Below are 22,653 nucleotides of genomic sequence, written 5' to 3'. Positions count from 1 at the left end.
AAAGGCTAAAAATTATAAATTTAAATAAATAGCAAAACAAATACTTTTTATTCTACTAATTTATTACATACATTAGAAATATTAAGATACTAAAATAATTTCATTAAAATGTAAATCAGGGCCTTAACTATGGTTCTGGTCCCAAGAGAGTGTAACAGTAATATCTTATATTAATGTAGACTTAATTCAAAAGTCTTTTTATAGCAATTATCTCACTTTACCCTAAAAAAAGACTCCATAAGGATATTACAGAAAATACTATTTTAACCAGCAGTTTCATGACCTCTCACATAACAGGCTTTCAATAAGCAAATATAATGAATTTAAAATTAGTTGGAGAACTCCTAAATCCATCCCTACTATATTTTAAAATTCATGTTCAACTGATGACAGGTCATTGATGTCATCTTTTTGTACTTAGTGTAACATTACAAAAAAGAAATTTACATTTTCTTTTTAATGCTAATGAATGAAACTAAGTCCTTTATAAATACATATAAGAGACGTGCTGTATTTCATTTAATTCCATGACTAGACAGACAATGAACATGATGATTTTTATTATATTAACCCTGACGGGGTACACAGCTGTTGCCTGACTCTATCATAATAAAAAAGACTTATTTTTGCAAGTAAGAAGGAGAATACATTTATAGTTAAGCACTCACTAGTAATGCATGACCCCTTTTCTCTCACCAATATTCCTACCCCAAATGATGTGGCCTACACTGCCTGCCAACCCAAGGGTTAGAATTAGAAGCATGTAGAGTAGAGCAAGGCTTTCTAAAGTGGTCATAATTGATGTGTTGGTCATATAATTAAAAAATGATAATAATTTGTATAAAAATAATATTGAACATATTGTGTACAACAGTAATTCTGTAGAAAAATCAATTCAGAATCAAATCGATCTGTCTTGAAGGCTCCCACGGTCAGTGCTTCCAGTCCTGAAGATTGAGGAGCAACCCCTTCCCTTCTACTGCTAAGCACATCAAGTATCTCTGCACTCTTTAAAAGTCCTACCTCCCAGAACTCCGTCTCTAAACTGTCCCCTTCACACCTCATATTCTATCCTACCAATCCAATTTCTCATTATAAAATGTATTTGTCCTTATTAAGTTCCTGTTATCCTTTTATTCTCCTCTATTTCCAAAACCATCAACATACTTTTAGACCTTTGCCTCCCTTCCTACCTCATTAGCATTTCACATTCCTCTTCAAAGGAGAACTGCCCTAGACCTCAAACCCTAGTCCCAACAGAACAGTCAAATCAGAATGCAACACCAATATCATATCTGATCACACACTTGACATTCTCTCCTGGCTCTCCTTAATTCACACTCTGTAATTATTAAGTCAGAAGTTAACAGTTTTGTTATATCCCAGTTCTTTTCTACACTCTATTCTATGCATAAATCCATCTCTTTCCAGAAACTTGAACTGTCACCTCTAAATTACTTATACAACCTAACATCCCTGTAAATATTTAGTCCTGTGCTATGAGTGTGCCAGAGAGCAATACGATAATGTTTCATTAACCCAAATTCAACATATCCAAAATCAAATTCATCATCCAAGACTCTCCATTCTCCCCAAAAAGAAAATTTACCCATTCTTTGGACTTCCCTATTCCTAGTAACAGCAACAAATCAATTTTGACCACCATAACAAAAACTCTCTTTGAAAAACCTAAAAAGTCTAACTTTCAAGAATAGGCATTTGAAAAAAAGATTAAGACTACAATCTTTTCAGAGGTAGATCCAGAAAGAAAAAATTCCCTAACAGGAAGCATATAAGCATTAATACTAGAAAGGAAAAAATGAACCCTCAGGGTGGGGAAAAGGTTATAATGAGCTTCTAAGTGTCTTTGAATTTTATTTGTAATTGAAAGGACCCACATAGGTCATCTACTTCAACGTCCTCATTTTACAATTGAGAAAGATGAAAGACCTTTCTTGAGAACTAAAATGACTGGTCCAACATCACATAGAAGTTCCTAGCTGCTTCCAATTTCTCCCATTCTGATCACTGCTTCAGATGTGAGGCTGTACCACTTTCTGAAGACCTCTTCTCCATGCCCAGTGGGTATCAGAGATCACGTGCCTAATAATGTTGTCACGTCTAACACAAGAGAAATGTATTCCTAGCATTCTGAGGTAGATTCTGAGTTGACTTTTCTACAGAAGTATTGTTGTACACAATATGTTCAATATTATCTTTGTACAAATTATTATAGTTTTTTAATTCTCTAGTATTATTAGTTAGCCTAATTCTCTAATTAAGGTATATTATGGATTTTGGTGGGCTGTTTATTCATGTAACAACTAAGTTTCCTATTTATGAGAAAGTAAGTTCCAAGTTACAAACCATTTTATAAGTTTTAAGGTATAATCAATCCCATTTTAAGTTAGGAAGTACCAATACACAATGATACAAAATTATAAACTGAATGTGATTAAGCTAAAAACACATTTCAGAAAAAGTGCCATTTTATACAAAGCTCCACCTCAGGGACCATTTATTTTTAAAGTTAGGTATTTTTAACATTTAGCACAGGATATAATCTACATACATCTTTTAATTAATATTTCACTGGAAAACCGAAGTTAAAAAAAATGAAACATTTCTATACTCATTGAGGAAAAACAAAACTTTTCGTGTATATTTTCATGTAGAGAGCTATAATAGGTAAGAAGAAAAATATTATCATTTCATATATAAAGAGTTGACAATGTATACATTCTACAATATCTAGAGCTAGTTCCAAATATGTATGGGTAAATGAATTATATCTGAACAGGTAAGTGGAAATTCAAAAAACATCCAAATACATTTTTCTTTCCTCTTGAGATAAAGTTTATGTTTCATGAATTAAAATTTGTTTGATAAATCTATTTTTAAAATTTCTACTCAGTACATTAAATCAATGGATATTCTTCACTCATTCATTTAATCTGTTCAACAACAAAAAACAATGAGCCCCTACAACCTGCTACACACTGTATTAAACAACTTTAGATTTATGATAAAAAACATCAAATCAGTTCCTGTCCTCAAGAAGCTTAAAAAAAAACCTTGAGTTAACTGTATGTACCCAAGTGATAATGACATCTGAATTTCAGTTGGTCATTTTTAAAAAACACTAAAAAATATAACCAAATTAATTTTCCAAAAAAAAATAACCCAATACAATAGTAGTTTTGAAGACACTGAATAGTCTCATCTATATAAAGTAGCCTCACAAAGGAGCTGAAAGCACTGTTTTTGCAGAGCTCTAATAATATATTTTAATAGTGGTTTTTGCTATGAAAATAAATCAAAAGCTACTATGTACTGTGATAATAAAAATCAAGCATTTGGAAATGGCACCTTCGACTATTCTGAAAATAAAGCAAAATGAATAAAGTATTATACGATAGTCATACATTGTCAGGGACCATTTTAAGTTAGGAACTTAATGCTCAGTTCTAAATATATAATTATTTACAAACCTGAATAATAAAGTAGCTCCATAGCATATCTTACAAATGATCACAACTATGCATTTTGGATTTTGTCAGCTACAAGTTTTTAATGAAAAAGGCCTTAATATTTTCTGGAGATTTTATTTTTCACAAACTCAAATCAATATTCTGCTTGCTTATTACCAAGTACTATAACTTTTTTCATCCATACTAACCATACCTATATTTAGATATTACATACAGATATTAACTATAATACCTATTAAATTATTAAAAACTCTTGATATATGAGAAACATTCTTCAATTTAGAGCCATAACCTTCCAAAGCAAAATGCAATGTAAATCAACCATTCTAAAAAGTCAAGAAAAATCCTACTGACATTTTTTCATGAAATTTTACACTGAAATATTTTTCATCATTCATCAGTTAAAACATTTTTTAAATCTTTAAAAGCATTACGAAAACATCTTTACTGAATTTATGCATTCTACTTAGTAGTGGAATAAATGGGTATTTTGTCACCACTTACATATAAGGAAATCAAGGCACAAAGGTGTCCATTTTGTAAGCTGCAAGGTCACTTCCTAAGGAAGCAACTGATCCTACCCCATCAAATTATATGTGCGCCACTTTCAAGTGCCACAAAACAATTACTGTACCTTAAAGCAGCTGCCTCTGCAATGCCTATGTGCATTCCATTTTATCTAGAGGGTTATGGCAACAAGCTCATACAAGAAAAGCTGGAAAGGAAGGATTACGAAAACAAAAAGAAAACACTTATTTTTGGTAGGGAACCATTTATTTTAATATACTGAGATGTAAACAGTGTTTAACATAGTATCAAATAACTAAGTTGTTTCTTCCATTTTCAAAAAAAAACTCACCTTTCAGTTAGATCATGCAAAATTAGAGCCTACCCATCCTTGTAGACGTAAGTTAGAAAAACGAGGAAAAAATCCTGTAGCAAGTAATTCAATGCATGATAATGCAAAGAGAGAAATGAACAAAAAATAAAATTTAGATGAATTAGGAAAAGGTTGCTACCATAATTACAACTCCATCTTAAATATTAAATGCTTCCTTTCGTTCAGCTGCAGACTATGATAAGCATCATTTATTCTGTTATTAGAAAATAAAGAATTCCAAAACTTTTCTTATTGAATGCTTGAGAAATTTTATACCATGTACTTTATTCAAAGGTTCGACATAAATATACTTTTCCTAACTTAGAAACTTAGGCATGAGAAAAGCTGTTCCTGGGAGTTATAAGACTGAAACTGCATGTGCGAAGATGATATAGTGCTATCAACCACTAGAAAAGTGAAAGTTACCTACCATCCAAATTAAATTCAAGAACATCAGACGGGTTGAATAAGCAATAAATCAATTACATCGATTACCGGACAGAAATAACACTTGGCTAATACGTGAACCTAACACCAAAGGAAAAAATGAAAATATAACCCAAGGATAGGACTCGCCCGAGTCGTATGAAAGTACCCCGTCTAGCTGGGGATCAGTTAATCAATCGGCTACAGGACAGGTTGTGAACGTTCAGGTCAGATGTGCTCTCTGTTCATCGTTATTCCAGCTCATCATCAGCAAGTGCAAGAGAAGGCGCCTGAGGACCGAAGCTAGGGGGCACGCTGTAGCAAGGGGAGAAGAAAAACGGGAAAGGTGCAATGGATGCTGCATAGTTGAATAATTATCTGGGTGGCACAATGGGCGAGAACTGCCGACATCGGAGCCGAGGGAGCGGCTCCCCAACTCGCCACGAGGCACCCCCCGCCCCCAGGCATCGGAGGCAACAGCCCCGCTCCGCCTGCTCCCCAGCGGAGAAAGGAATCCCCGCACTCGCTTCACCGTTAGATCTTCAGACCCAGACCCGCGGCGCAAGCACGCAAACGCGGAGCTTTCTTTACGGAGCCCCCCGGCCCCCGGCGCTGCAGCCACCCCCGCAGCCAGGAGGCCGGGTGGCTGCCCGGGGGTGCGGGGCAGGGGCGCTCAGACGGTGGCACCTCAGGTGAGACCCGCAGTCTCCCCGCCTCGGGCCGGTCCCTGCAACCGAGACCCAGACGCGCCGGCCGGCCGGCCGCCGTCTCCCGCGGCACCCAGCCCTGCTGGCGGGTGGGCGTCGGGAGATCAGGAACCGCGATGGGGGTGGGGGACGTTGCGGGGGAGGCGCGCCCATCCCCGTAACCTTTGCTGGGCTGGAGCTCCACGCACCGCTCTCCGTCCTGGCCGGTGGGGAAGAGTTCCTCCCCGGCACCCTCTCCCCCAAAAAACAATTCCTGGGAGGCTCGCGCTCACCGAGAGATCTTGGGGGCTCTAGCCTTAGCCCTTCTGCATGCTTCGGCGGCGGCCGCCGGTCCTCCTCTGCTGCCCGGACTCCCCCTAGAGCCTCCAGGGGAGTCAGGCTCCCGGGGGGAACCCGCTCGGGCAGTGGCCGACGCACCGGGCCACGGGGAACGCCGCCAGCGGCGCCCACCGGTCGTGGGATCCACAGTGTGCTCGACGCGCGAGCGAACAACACCGAGCGCTGCTGCCGCCGCCCCCCACCCGCCCCCTCCCCGCGCGCCCCGCTCCACAACCGGGCGCGGGGACCAGCGCCTGAAGCAGGGGGGACCGCTGGACTCTCGCCACCTAACCTCCCACCCTTCCCACCAGGAGCTGTTCCCCGCCAGTCAGCGTCTTCCAACTTCAGATTCTCGCTTTCCTCTTCAGCCCCCAGGACCGAGGTGCAGCCGTGGAGGGAAACTCAGCCTCCGCCCCCTCGCCCATAAGCGAGGATGAGTATCAATCTTCCCCCCTTTCATGAGGTTTCATGGTATTGCCCAATCCTCAATTTGGGGGAGGGGACGGAGAGAACACAGCCTGGCCAGGGAATGAGGGAAGATGATAGCCAATTGAATGAACCATCCAGTCGGGGGCGGGGTCAAAGAGATGCCTGCTGGCCCCGCCCCCTCGATCTAAACTACATTTCCCATTGTGCCTCTGTTTTCCTGTCGCGCTGCACGCCGGGAGTACAGGACTCCGACCGGCAAAGTATATCGGAATTCGTAGTCTTAAGTCAAAAAGGTCCTGAAAGTTATAAGCTAATATAATTCTATTTCTAGATACATGTTCCAAATTATCAGTTATGTGGTACTTATTCTAATACTAATTAATCTATTCAAAGTGTCATAAATTATTGCTTAGCAAAGGAACTAAACAATGTGCGCATTGGTAATCTTTCAGGACCTGGGAGCCGCCGCTTCTTCCGCCGGGGCCTGGTCTCCGCAGCTCTACCGCCGTCATGTCGGCTGCGATTGCAGCTCTGGCTGCTTCCTATGGTTCGGGTTCAGGGTCCGAATCGGACTCGGACAGTGAGGGCGGACGGTGTCCGCTGCCAGCGGCGGACTCCCTCATGCACTTGACCAAGTCGCCTTCCGCCAAGCCCTCCCTGGCGGTGGCGGTGGACGCGGCTCCGGAGGTGGCAGTTAAGGTAAGCGCTTTTGCCCCGGACGCGGTGCGGGAATGGGCTTCTACTCCAGAACCTGGCGGTGGCTTGTTGGGCCCCGTGTTACCTCTTGCTCCGTGCCGAGAGACGAGTTGCTGACGTTTGGAGTTCTTCTCCTCCCCACCTGCATCCTCCTCGGGAGAAGCCAGGAAGTGGGAGTTCAGGACAGCGCTCCGCTGCTCCCCGCCTTCGCCTCCCGCGGAGAGAGGGAGTGAAAGTTGAATGCATGGATTAGGATGCGGCCTGGCTGGAGCAGGTGTCATCTCAAAAGATAAGAAAGCCTATAACTCAGGACTTCTCAAACTAGAGCGGATGCCTTCACTGGTTGTGAGCAGTGGCCTGGCTTTGTTTTGTTTTTGAAGTTTGAACTGGATTCCCAGCTCCACCCCCTTGTCTGGACCTGGCCGAGTTTCCTACCTGTGCAATAGAGATCATCTTAAAAGCACATACTGTGTGAGTGGATTATTGTGGAGGTGAAGTGAAACGGCGTAAGTGGAGCGTATAGCCTGGTATCTAATATAGTGCGATAAGTGTTGTTAGCTCTTTTGATTGTATAGGTCCATACAGTGAGAAAAGAACCTGGATTTCAGAAGGAATGCATGACCCCAGTTGAGAGAGGTGATAGAGGGAGAAATCGGGTTATATAGTTGATTTAACAAATATGGAACACATGTTATTTATCAGGAACTGTTCTAAGGGCTGACACAGAGGCCAGCAAGCCAGGCATCTTTGCCATCACGGGTCACACATTCAATGGGAGAGGCAGCCAAAAAATGTGAGCAGATAGAGTGGCAGATGGGACTGCGTACTGTGAAGGGGGAAATAGAGTATTATGATAGAGAATAATGCAGGAGTAGGACTTCAATAGATAGGTCAGGGAAGTCCTCTCTGAAGCCAGCCACGCTCAAGCGAAGGCTAGAGATCCCAGGCAAAGGAGACCGCAAGCCTTGAGATGGCACAGAGTTTAATGTGTTCGAATAGCGGAGCGGAAGTCAGTGTGTCTGGAGCCCAGGGAGAGCATCTGCCAATTGGTAGCCTAGGCCCCAAAGCGGGTGGTGATCAGAAGCTCGGGAGAGGCAGTGTGCAAAAATTCCTTGGTATTTACGATGTTCCCAGGGTCATTGTGTTATCACTTACGTCATTTACAAATTCCCCAAACTTATACATCAACTCCTGAGCCCTCATTCCTTTCACAGCTCAGGTTTTGGGATCTCTCTCCTACTTCTTCATTGCATTTTCTCCTCAACCCAGAGCAGCCTGGTTGTAGCTTCTTGGGCAAACTCTTGGAGTTGTAAGATACCATAAAGCATTTAAAGCACTCTGCCAGGCACACTATTCTTATTGTGCCCAATTGTAAACTCCTTGCTAGCTCCGGAGCTATTAAGCCTCTTTCTTAGGATGGCTCTCAGGCACCTTCAGTCCCATTTTGAATAATGATTCCAACCCATTAGTCCAAGCCAAGAAGAGGGGTCTTCCTTTACTCTTCTTCCCTAGCCCTTGAAGCTAGTCATTCGGCTTATTCTAACATTTCTGCCAGGCCCTACACTAGGCCATAAAATAAGTCTCAATAAATTTTAAATCATGCTGTCATGTTCTGTGACCACAGTGCATCTAAGCTGAATCAGCCACAAAGGATAACTATAAATCCCATCTTTGAAATATAAAATTGTACTTGTTAGTAACTTATGAGCCCAAAAAAGAAAAGTAATAGAGAATATTTTGAACTGAACAATCAGGGAAATAATATTATTCAGAACTTGTGAGGTACAGCCATGGCAATATTTAAGTATAGTCTTAAATACATGTAATAGAAAAGAAGAAAGTCAGAAAGTTAGTATGGTAGGCATCCTCTCTTTTGGATTACTTTTTTAAAATCTTTCCATTCTTTTCCTGTACTCACTTCTAACTTATGCCCTCAATTTCTGGTAAGTGGTTAGTCCTAAAACTTAAAACATCTCTGAGTTGATACCTTTGCCTCTTAGTGAACAGTGCAAGAACTCTTCACTTAGCTATTATTGTCATTCATTTAAAACTCAAAAGATGACAGCAAGTGAGTCTGATTCTTAGCATCTCATTATGCAAGAGATCTGTTTCTGCCTGTAGTGCATACTTAAGAAAGTCTTTAAGAGAGGGCTAACTGGTGGCAGCTACTTTGTTTTAGTTTGTCGATAAAATGCTTTTATTTAACCCTCTTTATTGAAGGGTATTTTCACTGGGTTGGGTTTGCTTAGTTGACAAGTATATTCTCAGCATATTTAAAATACTCTGTCTTCTGATTTTTATTGTTACTGATTGTTACTGATAACAAGTCAGCTGTTAGTGTAGCTGTTTTTCTTTTTTCTTTTGACTGCTTCTATGACACTTGCCCTAAACCCCTTTTATTTGGGAGTGTAGTTTCATTACTTATATTCATTTTTGGATACACACTTATGGATAGCTTTTTATTTGTCCTGCTAAGAATTTGCCAGGTTTCTTTAATTGTGAATTAATTAGTTTGGAGTATACATCTTTAAACATTTCTGGAAAGTACTCAGTGCTTATCTTTTCAAATATTATTTTAGTCCTCTTTTCTCTTATTCTAGAATTCCAATTTAACATATTTGTGTTTTCCAGTGTATGACAATAACTATTTTCGGTTAAAATTTTATTTTAAGCTTGGCCGCCAGCGTTCCTCAGTGGTTGAGTGTTGACCTATGAGCCAGGAAGGTTACAGTTCGATTCCCAGTCAGGGCACATGCTTGGATTGTGGGCTCGATCCCCAGTGTGGGGCATGCAAAGGCAGCCAATCAATGATTCTCTCTGATCATTGATGTTTCTGTGTCTCTCTTCCTCCCCCTTCCTCTCTGAAATCAATAAAAATATTTTATTTTAATGCAACATTGTCAGATTTTACACTTTGGAAATTATGTAATGAGCCCTATTGGATGGTAACAGTTGCTTATTAATTGACTTTCAAGTTGAAAAACTAAAGAAAACCTAGCTTTCTCTCATTTCAGTTAATAACTTACTTTTCACTGATGTATCCCTTGCTTTAGTATAGTCTACATGAGTAAAATGAAAATTTTGTCTCTAATTTTGAGCATATTTTAAAATTTCTTCTTCGTGGGTGATCTTTCTCTTATTTGTGAGCTTCAAATGATAGCCCTGTCCCCCTGCATTTGTTAAGAGCCAAACTCAAAAAATCCTATCTAATAAGAGAGAAACATGGTAATTAGCCGTACCTCCGCTACCCTTCCCTTTGGCTAATCAGGGCGATATGCAAATTAATTACCAGCCAAGATGGCGGCCGGCAGCCAGGCAGCTTGAAGCGAACATGAGGCTTGCTTGCTTCAGTGACGGAGGAAGCCAATGTTCCCCGCCTGCAGCTGCTGGCCTCTGAGCTTGCAGTTTGAAACATTGTTACAAATATAGAAGCTAAACAGAACCCCAGAAACCTGCTTTCTGCCAGCCGGGATCTCAGAGCTGGAGCTGATACAGTGTTTCGATTATAGAAGCCAAACAAACCAGATACCTGCTTTCAACAGCGGAGGCCTAAGAGCTGGAGCCAAGCCTCAAAGCTAAAGCTGGCCCAGAATAAAAAAAAAAAAAGAAAAAAAGGAGCGATTGGGAGCTTCAGTCACCTGACAGCCTGAAAACAGCCCTCAGCCCCTCACCCAGACTGGCCAGGCACCCCAGTGGGGAGCCCCACGATGAAGGGTGTGTGACCAGCTGCAAACAGCCATCAGCCCCTCACCCAGGCTGGCCAGGCACCCAAGTGGGACCCCCACCCTGATCCAGGACACCCTTCAGGGCAAACCAGCCCGCCCCCACCTGTGCACCAGGCCTCTATCCTATATAGTAAAAGGGTAATATGCCTCCCAGCACTGGGATCAGTGGAGCCGCGAGGCCTCCCGGCACCGGGATCAGCATGACAGGGGGCAGCGCCCAAACACCCTGATCGCCCTGCAGCTCTGTGTGTGACAGGGGGCAGGGCCACAACCTCCCTATCCACCCTGCTCTGTTCGTGACAGGGGAAGGCGCCCCAACCCACTGATCAGCCCTGCTCTGTGCCTGATAGGGGGGAGCTCCCCAACCCCCTGATCGCCCTGCAGCTCTGTGGGTGACAGGGTGTGGTGCCCCAACCCCTCCCCCCCCCCCGCCACGGGCCCTGCTCTGTGTATGACGGGGTAGAGCCATAACCTCCCCATCGGCCTTGCCCTGAGTGTGACGGGGTACGGCGCCCCAACCCCCTGATCCGCCCTGCTCTGTGTGTGACAGGGGGTGGTGCCCCAACTCCCCTATCAGCCCTGCTCTGTGAGTGACAGGGGGGAGCTCCCCAACCCCCTGATGGGCCCTCCTCTGTGCGTGACGGGGGGAGCTCCCCAACCCCCTGATCGACCTTGCTCTGTGCGTGACAGGGTATAGAACCCCAACCCCCCTGATGGGCCTGCTCTGTGTGTGACAGGGGGCAGTGCCCCAACCCCCTGATTGGCCCTGCTCTGTGCGTGACAGGGGGCAGCGCCCCAACCCCCTGACTGGCCCTGCTCTGTGCGTGACAGGGGGTGGCGCCACAACCTCCCCATTGACTCTGCCTTGAGTGTGACAGGGGGCAGTGCCCCAACCCCCCAGTCGGCCCTACCCTGAGGGTGACATCGCAACCTCCTGATCCTCCCTGCTCTGTGCATGACAGGGGGCGGCGCCCCAACTCCCCAATCGGCCCTGCTCTGACCCTGACCTGGGGCCTCACCTAGGGATTGGGCCTGCCCTCTGCCACCCGGGAGCAGGTCTAAGCCAGCAGGTCGTTATCTCCTGAGGGGTCCCAGACTGCGAGAGGGCACAGGCCTGGCTGAGGGACCCCCGCTCCGCCCCCCTGAGTGCACAAATTTTTGTACATTGGGCCTCTAGTCTATATATATAAAAGCCTAAGCAGCCATTATGACCGAACAACTGGAATGACCGGTCAACCAGTCATTGACCACCAAGGGGCAGACACTCAACGCAGGAGCTGCCACCTGGTAGTCAGTGGGCTCCTACAGCCAACCTCCTGTGGCTGGCCAACCTCCCCCAGTCCCTCACCCTGTCCCTCCCCCAGGCTGGCAGGCTCTGATTGGCCCAGCCCCAATCGGGACTGGGCAAGATGGCCCCAATCGGCCCTGATTGCCAGCCAGGCCTAGGGACCCCACCTGTGCATGAATTCGTGCACCGGGCCTCTGGTATCTTTATATGAATTTTGGTTCTTTTATCTCATCCACCTACACTCCGATTTTAGGAAGTTTATTCATTTCTACTTTCTTGGGGAGAGGGGGGAAACAAAACTATACCATCCTATCTAATAAAAGAGAAAAATGGTAATTGGCGTACGATGATACCCTTTTCATTGGCTAATCAGGGCTATATGCAAATTAACTGCCAACTATGATTGGCAGTTAACTGCCAACTATGATTGGCAGTTAACTGCCAACTAAGATTGGCAGTTAACTGCCAACAAGATGGCGGTTAATTTACATATGTAGGCACAATGCAGGGAGGCGAAAGGGAAAGCAGGAAGAAGCCCCCTGCCACTGACAGTGATCAGAAACCCAGGGGGGAGCTAAGAGCTGGGGGGCAGGGCAAAGGCGGCCGCCTTTGCCCTGCCCCCCAGCCATGATCAGAGAATCAGGTGCCTTTGCCGCCCTGGCCAGTGATAGCAGGAAGTAGGGGTGGAGCCAGCGATGGGAGCTGGGCACGGTCGAAGCTGGCAGTCCCTTGCCTGGGCCTAAAGCGGAGCCCACGATCGCGGGGTCGCTGCAGCTGCGGGTCCCCGCTGCCCCAGCCGGACGCCTAGGCCAGAGGCGTTAGGCCTGGGCAAGGGGCAGAGCCAGCAATCGGTGGGAGCTGGGGGTCCCCTGCCCAGGCCTGACACCTCTGCCGGAGGCCTCAGGCCTGCTCAAGGGGCCGATCCGGTGATTTGTGATCAGAGGGTGATGAGGGTCAACTCCTCTGGCCGAGGCATCAGGCCTGGGCGGGAGGCGGGGCCGGGGATTGGGGGGATATGATGGTCCCCTTGCTCAGGCCTGAAGCATGGGTCAGAGGCGTCAGGCTTGGGCGGGGGGTGGAGCCAGCGATCAGAGGGAGATGGGGGTCCCCTGCCCAGGCATGATTCCTGGGCCAGAGGCCTCAGGCCTGGGCGGGGGCCAGAGCCAGTGATCGGGGGGAGATGGGGGTCCCCTGTCCAAGCCTGACACCTCTGTCAGAGGCGTCAGGCCTGGGCAAGGGGCCGATCCTGCGATTGGAGGGTGATGGGGGTCAACGCCTGAGGGCTCCCAGTATGTGAGAGTGGGCAGGCTGGGCTGAGGGACACTCCCCTCCCCACACACACCCAGTGCACGAATTTCGTGCACCGGGCCCCTAGTAAATTAATAAATGGTTTATAATAATGATATGTATTTATTTCTGCTTTATAGTTTATAAAGTGCTTTCACATCTGTTTTCTTATTTGTACAATAGTAAGAAATGTGAAAAAGACTGGAAAGTAAATATCATGTAGTTTTGTTCTCAGTTTTCTTTGAGTCAATGAAAGATAAATTTTCAAAACTTATTTGACTCATAGGATCTGCCCCTCATTTACTGCACTTTAATTTATATGGATAATTAAAACTGAATAGAAATCCTTTGTAATTCTGCGGTAATTTCAATTGCATGCCTAATTGTTATTGAACTCCTCATGGGTTTTAAAGCAAAGTTGTGGTACTGTCCAAGTTTTTCTAATTAATGTAAAATTAATAACTATTTTCTAGAGGTCTCTTCAGTTATGTGATTTGAGGACCCAGAAACTGGGACCTATTTATATGTTGTATTAGTTGCCACTGTTGCATATGTAAAGAGTAATTATTTTTAAATTGTACTTTGAATTTAAAGCTTGGTATCTCATGGTACTCTAGTCAAATAATTGAAGTTTAGAATACCCTTAATTGGAAAGATCTGGTAAACCATTATTTATTATAAAGTGATCTGGCAACTGTATTCTATGAAATCCTTTGGGGAGGTATCAATGTGGCCTCTTGTTAATTTAAGCAATTTATCACTACAAGTTGAATATTAAGAAATAAAGCATTTAATTTAGTTTTTATGCAGTTTAAGCAATTTGTTTATAATCTTTTAACCTTATAGTACTGGGTTTTGCTACTGAGCCCTAGGCAAGATGTCATTTCTAATCAATGAAGATTCTAGTATGCATTCTAGGATAATGTCTGTGTATTATCTCTTAGGTGGCCCAGCTTTGGAACCCCCTTCCTTAAGAGTCTTACTGTGAAGAATATCCCTCCCTGCCTCCTACCTTCAGGAGCTGAAAACCCAGTTTCTCATTCTCCCAGTTCCCTTTAAGGCCATTACTATGGTTTAGGCTCAGCCAGACAAATGCATCCATCTAATCTAAAGCTAATACACAAAGAAGCAATGAAATATTTTTAAGTGGCAGTGGTAGCCAACATTATCTAGTTTCCGGGTCTGGTAATTTCAACAGCACCATCCAGTGGCAGCCATAGCAGTGGTTTTCAGAAATGGTGAACTGTTGTCTTCACTGGACTGGTTCTGTGATATGATTGGTTTAGAATTGTGATTCCATCTGTATATTCAACCCTTCATCTCTGCCTGTTTCCCCAAGCTGATTCTCCACCCTTCTTGGCGATGCTAAGAGAAACTTAGAAGGATTCAATACTGTTTAATCAGCCTGTGATGGTTTCAGTTGCTTGCAACTAAGAACCTGGATGATCCTCTGCCCGCAATTTTGTTTGTTGCTAACTAGGTCTCTTTGACATCATTATGGTTACTTTAAATTTTTCCCCTTCTCATTTATTCTATTAGTGCTTTGGGGCAAGTGCCTGAATCTTGTTAATACTTAATTCACAGAGCATTGTAAGGATTGTATGAGGTAATATGTTTACTCCACTCCTGGAACTAATGTTTAGTAATTTTTTTTTTATAGCACTTACCCTCTTCTAGAAAAAAAAAAAAAAAAAAAAAAATATATATATATATATATATATATATATATACACTAGAGGCCCGGTGCACAAAAAGTTGTGCACTCGGTGGGGGGGGGGGGGGTCCCTCAGCCCGGCCTGTGCCCTCTCGCAGTCTGGGACCCCTCGGGAGATAACGACCTGCTGGCTTAGGCCTGCTCCCGGGTGGCAGTGGGCAGGCCCAATCCCTAGGTGCAGCCCCTGGTCGGGCTCAGAGCAGGGCCAGTTGGGGAGTTGGGGCGCCGTCCCCTGTCATGCACAGAGCAGGGCGGATTGGGAGGTTGCAATGCCACCCTCAGTCACACTCAGGGTAGGGCCGATTGGGGGGTTGGGGCACCGCCCCCTGTCACACTCAAGGCAGAGTAGATGGGGAGGTTGCGGCGCCACCCCCTGTCACGCACAGAGCAGGGCCCATCAGGTGGTTGAGGAGCTCCCTCCTGTCACTCACAGATGTTCCCACTCTTGAATAAATTAAAACAAATTTTTTCTTTTAATTTAAACTTTCTTCTATAACTGTTTTCTTGTTACTTAAAAGATAGGTTTTTTTTTGAAACTGCTTCCAAAGCTTTTCAAGCTATATATGTCCTTGGAATCTACACTAATAAAAGAGAAAAATGGTAATTGGCGTACGACGATACCCTTTTCATTTGCTAATCAGGGCTATATGCAAATTAACTGCCAACTATGATTGGCAGTTAACTGCCAACTATGATTGGCAGTTAATTTGCATATGTAGGCACAATGCAGGGAGGCGAAAGGGAAAGCAGGAAGAAGCCCCCTGCCACTGACAGTGATCGGAAACCCAGGGGGGAGCTAAGAGCTGGGGGGCAGGGCAAAGGCGGCCCTGGGGCCGCCTTTGCCCTGCCCCCCAGCCATGATCTGAGAATCAGGCGCCTTTTCCGTCCTGGCCAGTGATCGCAGGAAGTAGGGGTGGAGCCAGCGATGGGAGCTGGGCACAGTCGAAGCTGGCAGTCCCGGGAGCTAGGGGTCCCTTGCCTGGGCCTAAAGTGGAGCCCATGATCGCGGGGCCGCTGCAGCTGCGGGTCCCCGCTGCCCGGGCCGGACGCCTCAGCCAGAGGCGTCCTGCAGGGGCAGCGGCGGAGCCTGCAACCGCGGGAAGCTGGGGGTCCCCTGCCCAGGCCTGACACCTCTGCCGGAGGCCTCAGGCCTGGTCAAGGGGCCGATCCGGTGATTGGTGATCGGAGGGTGATGAGGGTCAACTCCTCTGGCCGAGGCATCAGGCCTGGGTGGGGGGCGGAGCCGGGGATTGGGGGGATATGATGGTCCCCTTGCCCAGGCCTGAAGCCTGGGTCAGAGGCGTCAGGCTTGGGTGGGGGGTGGAGCAAGCGATCAGAGGGAGATGGGGGTCCCCTGCCCAGGCATGATTCCTGGGCCAGAGGCCTCAGGCCTGGGCGGGGGCCAGAGCCAGTGATCGGGGAGAGATGGGGGTCCCCTGTCCAAGCCTGACACCTCTGTCAGAGGCGTCAGGCCTGGGCAAGGGGCCGATCAGGCGATCGGAGGGTGATGGGGGTCAACACCTGAGGGCTCCCAGTATGTGAGAGGGGGCAGGCTGGGCTGAGGGACACTCCCCCCCACACACACCCAGTGCACGAATTTCGTGCACCGGGCCCCTAGTTTATAAATAAGAATTAAGCCCTTCGGGTGTGACTCAGTGTTTTAGCATTGACCTATGAACCTGAAGTCACAGTTTGATTCCAGGTCAGGCCACAAGCCCAGGTTGTGGGCTTAATACCCAGTACAGGGGCGTGTAGGATGCGGCCAATCAATGATTCTCTCTCATCATTGATGTTTCTATCTCTCTCCCTCTCCCTTCCTCTCTGAATCAGTAAGAATATATTTTAAAGAGAGAGAGAGAAGAGTATATATGTTTGTAAATAAGAAAACACGTATTTGATGCTCTTAGAAAGTCTTATTTTCTTTCATTAAAAGTTGTGCAGTATAGGGAACTCCATAGGTTCTCTTAATTTGAAGAAAGTTAGAGGGAAAGGTACTAATTCAGAGTTCCTTGGGAAAATGTGTCACATATATTTTTTATGTTTATTTTTTTAAAATCAAAAACTGAAATATTTTCTATGCAGAAAATATATTTGGATCTAAATATCTTCTATAATTTTAACCCTAAAATATCAATTTAAATATTTTAAAAATGATTTGGATGTTTGCTTTTTAAATAAGTTAGGTGACTGGAGTTCTACATGTTACTGGATCACCTGGGGTAACTTTCTGATTGGAAAATTAAGAATTATAGTCAGAGGGGAGGACATGAGAATTTTTAAAGAACATATTCAATTTACTTTAGAAGCTGAACCTCTCTTATCATGTGACTTGTTTTGTATGTTTGTTAAACTATATTATCGCATAAGCATTGCTGCTATTGGCACAAACAGTGACAGTTGATTTGGGTCATCTGAATGTCCACTGTCTGTTTTAATTTGCATGTTCGTTTTGACTCTGTCGTATGCTCAATCTTCAGTGGAAGTCATGAGAATATATTATTTTTGCCTGCTCCCTACTTTACGTTGGAAATACTCTTTTTTACCCAGACGGACCTTAAGTTTGATGTAAGGGATCGTTTCCGTTGCCAAATTTTTTCTTCCTTGCCAAGTAAGAGAGTTGTGAACTCTTCAGTGATGCCTTCCCCAGGATATTTGCAGATGTGGTTGGGAAAAGTCATTTCATCCCTGACCTTTGCATGCCAGGTGCTGGGGTCCCCGGGCTCCCGCTCGCCCCAATTGCCTCGGGGATCACGGGGCCTGTGCCCGGGCTCCTGCTCGCCCCGATCGCCGGTGGGATCATGAGTTCCGGGCTCCCGCTCGCCCCGATTGCCGCGGGGATCACGCGGCCAGCCTGTGCCCCGGCTCCCGCTCTCCCCGATTGCCGCAGGGATCACGCTGCCAGCCTGTGCCCGGGCTCCGCTCGGCCGGATTGCCTCAGGGATCACACGGCCAGCCTGCGCCCGGGCTCCCGCTGGCCCGATTGCCATGGGGATCACGGGGCCTGCACCGGGGCTCCCGCTCACCCCAATCGCCGAGGGGATCATGAGGCCACAGGCCACCCGGCTTTCTGATGGCCGCCTTTGCCCGCCCCCATCTCTTGCCTGCCACCTGGGTTTCCGATCACCATTTTTCCATTCTTCCCCTTTCGCCTCCCATCATTGCAGGATATGCAAATTAGCCGCCATATTTGTTGGTGGTTAACCGCCATCTTGGCTGGCAGTTAATTTGCATATCACCCTGATTAGCCAATGGGAAGGGTAGCGGATGTACGCTAATTACCATGTTTCTCTTTTATTAGATAGGATACACACACACACACACACACATATATTCACTTTATTATATTGGTTATTGTCTATATCCTCCACTAGCATATAAGCTCCACAAGGGCAGGGATCTTTATCTATTTCTATGGGCCTAGAGCAGTGCCTAGCACATAGTAGGCACGCAGTCAGTATTTGTTAAATGAATAAGTCTGAAGTTATGGTACTTGTTATATGAAGATGTCGGTGCCCCTAACTACACAAAGAAAATAAAAAGACCAACTGTGACTCCCTACATCTTTACCCTCTAAACATCTGTCACCTATCAGTTCTTATCTTTGTCATCTCAATTCCATCTCAGAGAGAGCTCCTTCCCTTTTCAGAGGCTCATCTTCTAACTCTCCAGGATTCCCTTCCCTTCCTCCTCTTCCGTACCTTTGATTATCCCTCCTATTCATGTGTTTCTCCCTACTTGCTCCTTTCCTCTAGCCTATGACTGATTAAATAAATCTTTGACCTAGTCTTTTCTTATGGAGAGGAAAAAACAAACTTAATTTCACCCTGAAAATCCTTCAGTCTGGCACCCCATCTCTTCTCTTCTTTATCACCAAATGTCTTTTTTTTTTTTTAATATATTTTATTGATTTTTTACAGAGAGGAAGGGAGAGGGATAGAGAGTTAGAAACATCGATGAGAGAGAAACATCGATCAGCTGCCTCCTGCACACCACCTACTGGGGATGTGCCCGCAACCAAGGTACATGCCCTTGACCGGAATCGAACCTGGGACCCTTCAGTCCACAGGCCGACGCTCAGTCCACTGAGCCAAACCGGTTAGGGCTACCAAATGTCTTGAAAGAGTAAACATTATTACTGTCTTGTTTTTCTAAATCCTCAGTTATACCTCTGCCCCTTGCAGCTGGCTTCCCATACCCCACCCAACTACCAAAATTGTTCTGGCAAAGGTTTTTGTGACATGATTGCCAAATTCAGTGATTTTGGTCAGCTTTCATTCTATTTAATTATCTATGGATTTGACTTTTCTTCAATTTCATTTAACAAATACTTTTTGAACATGCACTGAGTGCCCTGTATTGTATTAGGCAGTGAAGATATAAAATGAAAGTAAAGGGCATGTGCAGTAAATATAGTAAATATCACAAATACTATAAGGAGTTATGAAAAACATTTCTTAGGACTGTGTACAAAAAGCAGTTTTTCTGAGTCAGAAGGAGGGAAGGTATCAGGAAAAATAAGATGATTAGCCTCTAGTGATAATAAAGGGAAATGCATAATGAACAAAGAGTAACATTGCACAGAAAGCATGCAAGTGCTTAATATTTTAGAAAATCAGCAATTAGCCTAATATGGCAAAAGTGAGGGATATATTAAACTTGATAAGGAAGTATTAAAATAGGCCAGGCAAGATATGATGAAGCCCTGCGTAGGATAGTGGTGGCTGGGATGCTGAGAAGGGATGGTTGGAGTTGCTGGAGAAATAGTGCAGAGATAGAATAGTAAGACTCGGTGCCTCTTGATTTGTTAGTGACGGAAGGCTGAGTCATGGAATGATATCTGTTTTAGACACAGCAAAGAGTTTGAGTCTGTGGAACATCCATATAATAAAGTTCAAAGTTAGATATGTGGATCCAGAGGCCAGGATTGTGGTCAAGGATAAGTTTCGGGTAGAAATTGAAGTCATGAGGAGGATAAGATCGGATAAAGATATGGACAGTTTTGAAACTAGTGGGAAAGGAAGTTTCAATGGAGTCAGACCTGAAGGACTCTACCTTTGAGAAGTAGAGAAACTAAATTGCCTGTTTTGGTGAAGGGTGCTTTAAAAGATGTAAAATTTTGGCTTTGCTCGGGTGGCTCAGTTGGTTGGAGCATCGTCCCATACACCAAAAGGCGGTGGGTTTGATTCCCCATCAGGGCACATACCTAGGTTGCAGGTTGTATCCCTGGTCAGGGTGCATATAGGAGGCAACCAATCGATGTTTCTCTCTCACATTGATGTTTCTCTCTCCCTTCCTCTCTTTCTAAAAATCAAATATACATATGTATGTATATGGATAGATATATATGTATGTGTATAGGTATTTAAACATATATATCTATCCATCCATCCTGAGGTGAGGATTTAAAATAATAATAAAATAAAAGATGTAAAATTTTGGAACAATATCTGTGTGCCTGTGGTGGTGTTTCTCTTATCAGTTTTGTAGTCTTTGTTCATTAACTGGTCTAATGCTACCAGATCTTCATTTGTCAGTGGCATTGCTTCTGCTCCAACATTACTGTCAATGTCATGGTATCCCACCTGTTTTATAAAATTTGCAAAATCACTTTGCATTGTCTATTGACAGATATATCCTACCATCAGCAAGAGACTAACAGAATAAAAATGGTGACATGTTAGGAATAGTTCTAGCTGTTGAGGACACATTTGTGCATACAAAATCCAACTTTTGTAGCTTATATTTAGTGGAGGGAGGTAGACAATAAATATGTATGTCAGAAGGGGTTACATATAATGGAGATCATTAAAGCAAGGTATTAGAGAAAAGTAAAAACAAAACAAAACAACTCGTTAAAGACCTGATAGAAGAGAGAACAATCATGTGGGTATCCAGGAAAAGAATATTCCAAGAAGAGGGAAAAGTCCAGAGACCCTGAGGCAGGATTGTCCTTTGGTGAATTCCAGGAGTAACAAATGATCCCATGAGGCTGTAATGAAGTGGGCATTGGCAGGAGCCAGATGGAGACAGAATTTGGAGTGGAAGGGAGCAGGAGGGACAGATCATGGAGGGTAAATTCAAATGTCTCATCTTATAATAGCATTTTGAAATTCCAGCTTTCCTGAAATATAATTCACAAATTATATGTAACTTCCTTAAAATTTTCAAAATAAAACCTCATTGAGTGCGGAAGGTACTGGAGGGTTTAGAGCAGGGGTGGGCAAACTTTTTGACTCGAGGGCCACAATGGGTTCTTAAACTGGACTCAGAAGAAGGAGCTGCGGCCGTGTCCCCGACTGGACTCAGAAGAAGGAGCTGCGGCCGTGTTCCCCGACGTTGCCATGTTAACACTGCTGCTGGTGAAGGAGCGGAGGGGAGAGCAAGAGAACCCTCCGCTCTTTCGGCTCCACAGATCGGATAGAACAGCCAAACGAGGGCCGTAGTTTGCCCACGGCTGGTTTAGAGCAAAGGAGTAACATAATCTGGTGACTATTTTAAAATAATCACTGACTCCTTAAGAAGTGAGGCTGTTGGTGGGCAAGGGACTATTAAATTAATCCAGGTGTGAGATCATAAATTGGACTGAGGTGAGAGTGAAAGAGGACTTAATAAATGGTTGAATTCTGGATGTATATAGAAGGTAGAGGAGTTGCTGATGGATTGGATATAGTACTAGATGATGTGAAAGAAAGAGGAGTCATGGATAATTACAGGAATTTTTGCATGAGCAGATGTAGGGATGGAATTGCAACTAACTTAGAGAAGGTTGGAAGATGTCCTGGGGGAAAGGGAGACCAGAAGTTCCCTTTTGGACATATTAAGTGTGAGATGGAGAAAAGATTTCGAATTGAAGGTTAAATACACAAGTCTCTAAAGTTCAGGGGAGAGATCCAGACTTAAGATACCAATTTGAGAATTGTTATATTTGTAAGAGGTGGGGTTACACAAAAGAGAGACTATCAGTAATCTGTAGTGGAGATGAGATTTTTATGTTCATTAAACTGGAGGATGAATTTAAGAAGGTTGAAACATTAACATCCTATTTAATAAAGAGAAAATATGCTAATTGACCCTCACCATCACAAAGATGGTGGCACCCACAGCCAATAAGTGGGGAATATGCTAATTACTGCCACACCCTCAAAGATGGCGGCGCCCAGCCCCCTCAGCCCCGCTGGGGCAGCAGGCATGCTCCTGCCTCTGCCAGTCCCCCAGTCTCCTCAGTCCCAGGGCCTCCCCCTGATGGCCGGGTCGCCTCCCGCCCCTGAGGGCTCCTGGACTGTGAGAGGGGCAGGCCGGGCTGAGGGTCCCCCCTCCAGGGCATGAATTTCATGCACCGGGCCTCTAGTAGATTATAAGACAAGGTTCAGATTTAAGTCCTGTCACTTCCTTTTCTTTAGCCCCTAAGCAATGCCATCTGGGTATATATTTAATAAAGATTGCTGAATAAGGAGTGCTTCTTCTGAATTTGGAACTGGAAGATTAGGTCTTTTTTGAGTTAATAAAAAAAAGAGGAGTTAGATTCTTAATTTAAGGCTTTGAGTACTGTTAACTTATTTAGAAATTTTTTATTCAGATGGGATAAAATCAGTATTTTTTAAGGAAAAAAAATTTTGTTACGCACTTTAATCTTTATACCTGTATATATTACTTTTATTAGTCTTTGATTAAAATTATTAATTATATGGCACT

The 22,653-nt window shown here is 44.6% G+C and overlaps 2 protein-coding genes across 3 annotated transcripts in view; one reads left to right on the top strand and one right to left on the bottom strand.

Moving 5' to 3' along the window:
* WASF1 (WASP family member 1) overlaps positions 1-7,302 on the bottom strand; it is a 36,887-nt gene extending 29,585 nt beyond the window's left edge. Inside the window, exon 1 of one of the 2 annotated variants that reach the window (XM_059700726.1) lies at positions 7,033-7,302. The gene's annotated coding sequence lies outside the window, so the exon portion shown is untranslated. Of the gene's footprint in view, positions 1-6,130; positions 6,372-7,032 lie in introns of those variants that run through there. The other variant, XM_059700725.1, reaches the window with a different exon arrangement.
* CDC40 (cell division cycle 40) overlaps positions 6,488-22,653 on the top strand; it is a 54,896-nt gene continuing 38,730 nt past the window's right edge. Inside the window, exons 1-2 of the mRNA XM_059700724.1 lie at positions 6,488-6,544; positions 6,704-6,950. Coding sequence (XP_059556707.1) covers positions 6,762-6,950 — 189 coding nt within the window. The 5' untranslated portion in view covers positions 6,488-6,544; positions 6,704-6,761. The remainder of the gene's footprint in view (positions 6,545-6,703; positions 6,951-22,653) is intronic.

The sequence above is a fragment of the Myotis daubentonii genome, chromosome 6 (genome assembly GCF_963259705.1).
Source record: "Myotis daubentonii chromosome 6, mMyoDau2.1, whole genome shotgun sequence".
NCBI classification, from domain to species: domain Eukaryota; kingdom Metazoa; phylum Chordata; class Mammalia; order Chiroptera; family Vespertilionidae; genus Myotis; species Myotis daubentonii.
The sequence above is the reverse complement of the archived record's forward strand: the minus strand, read 5'-3'. Positions and strand labels throughout refer to the sequence as shown.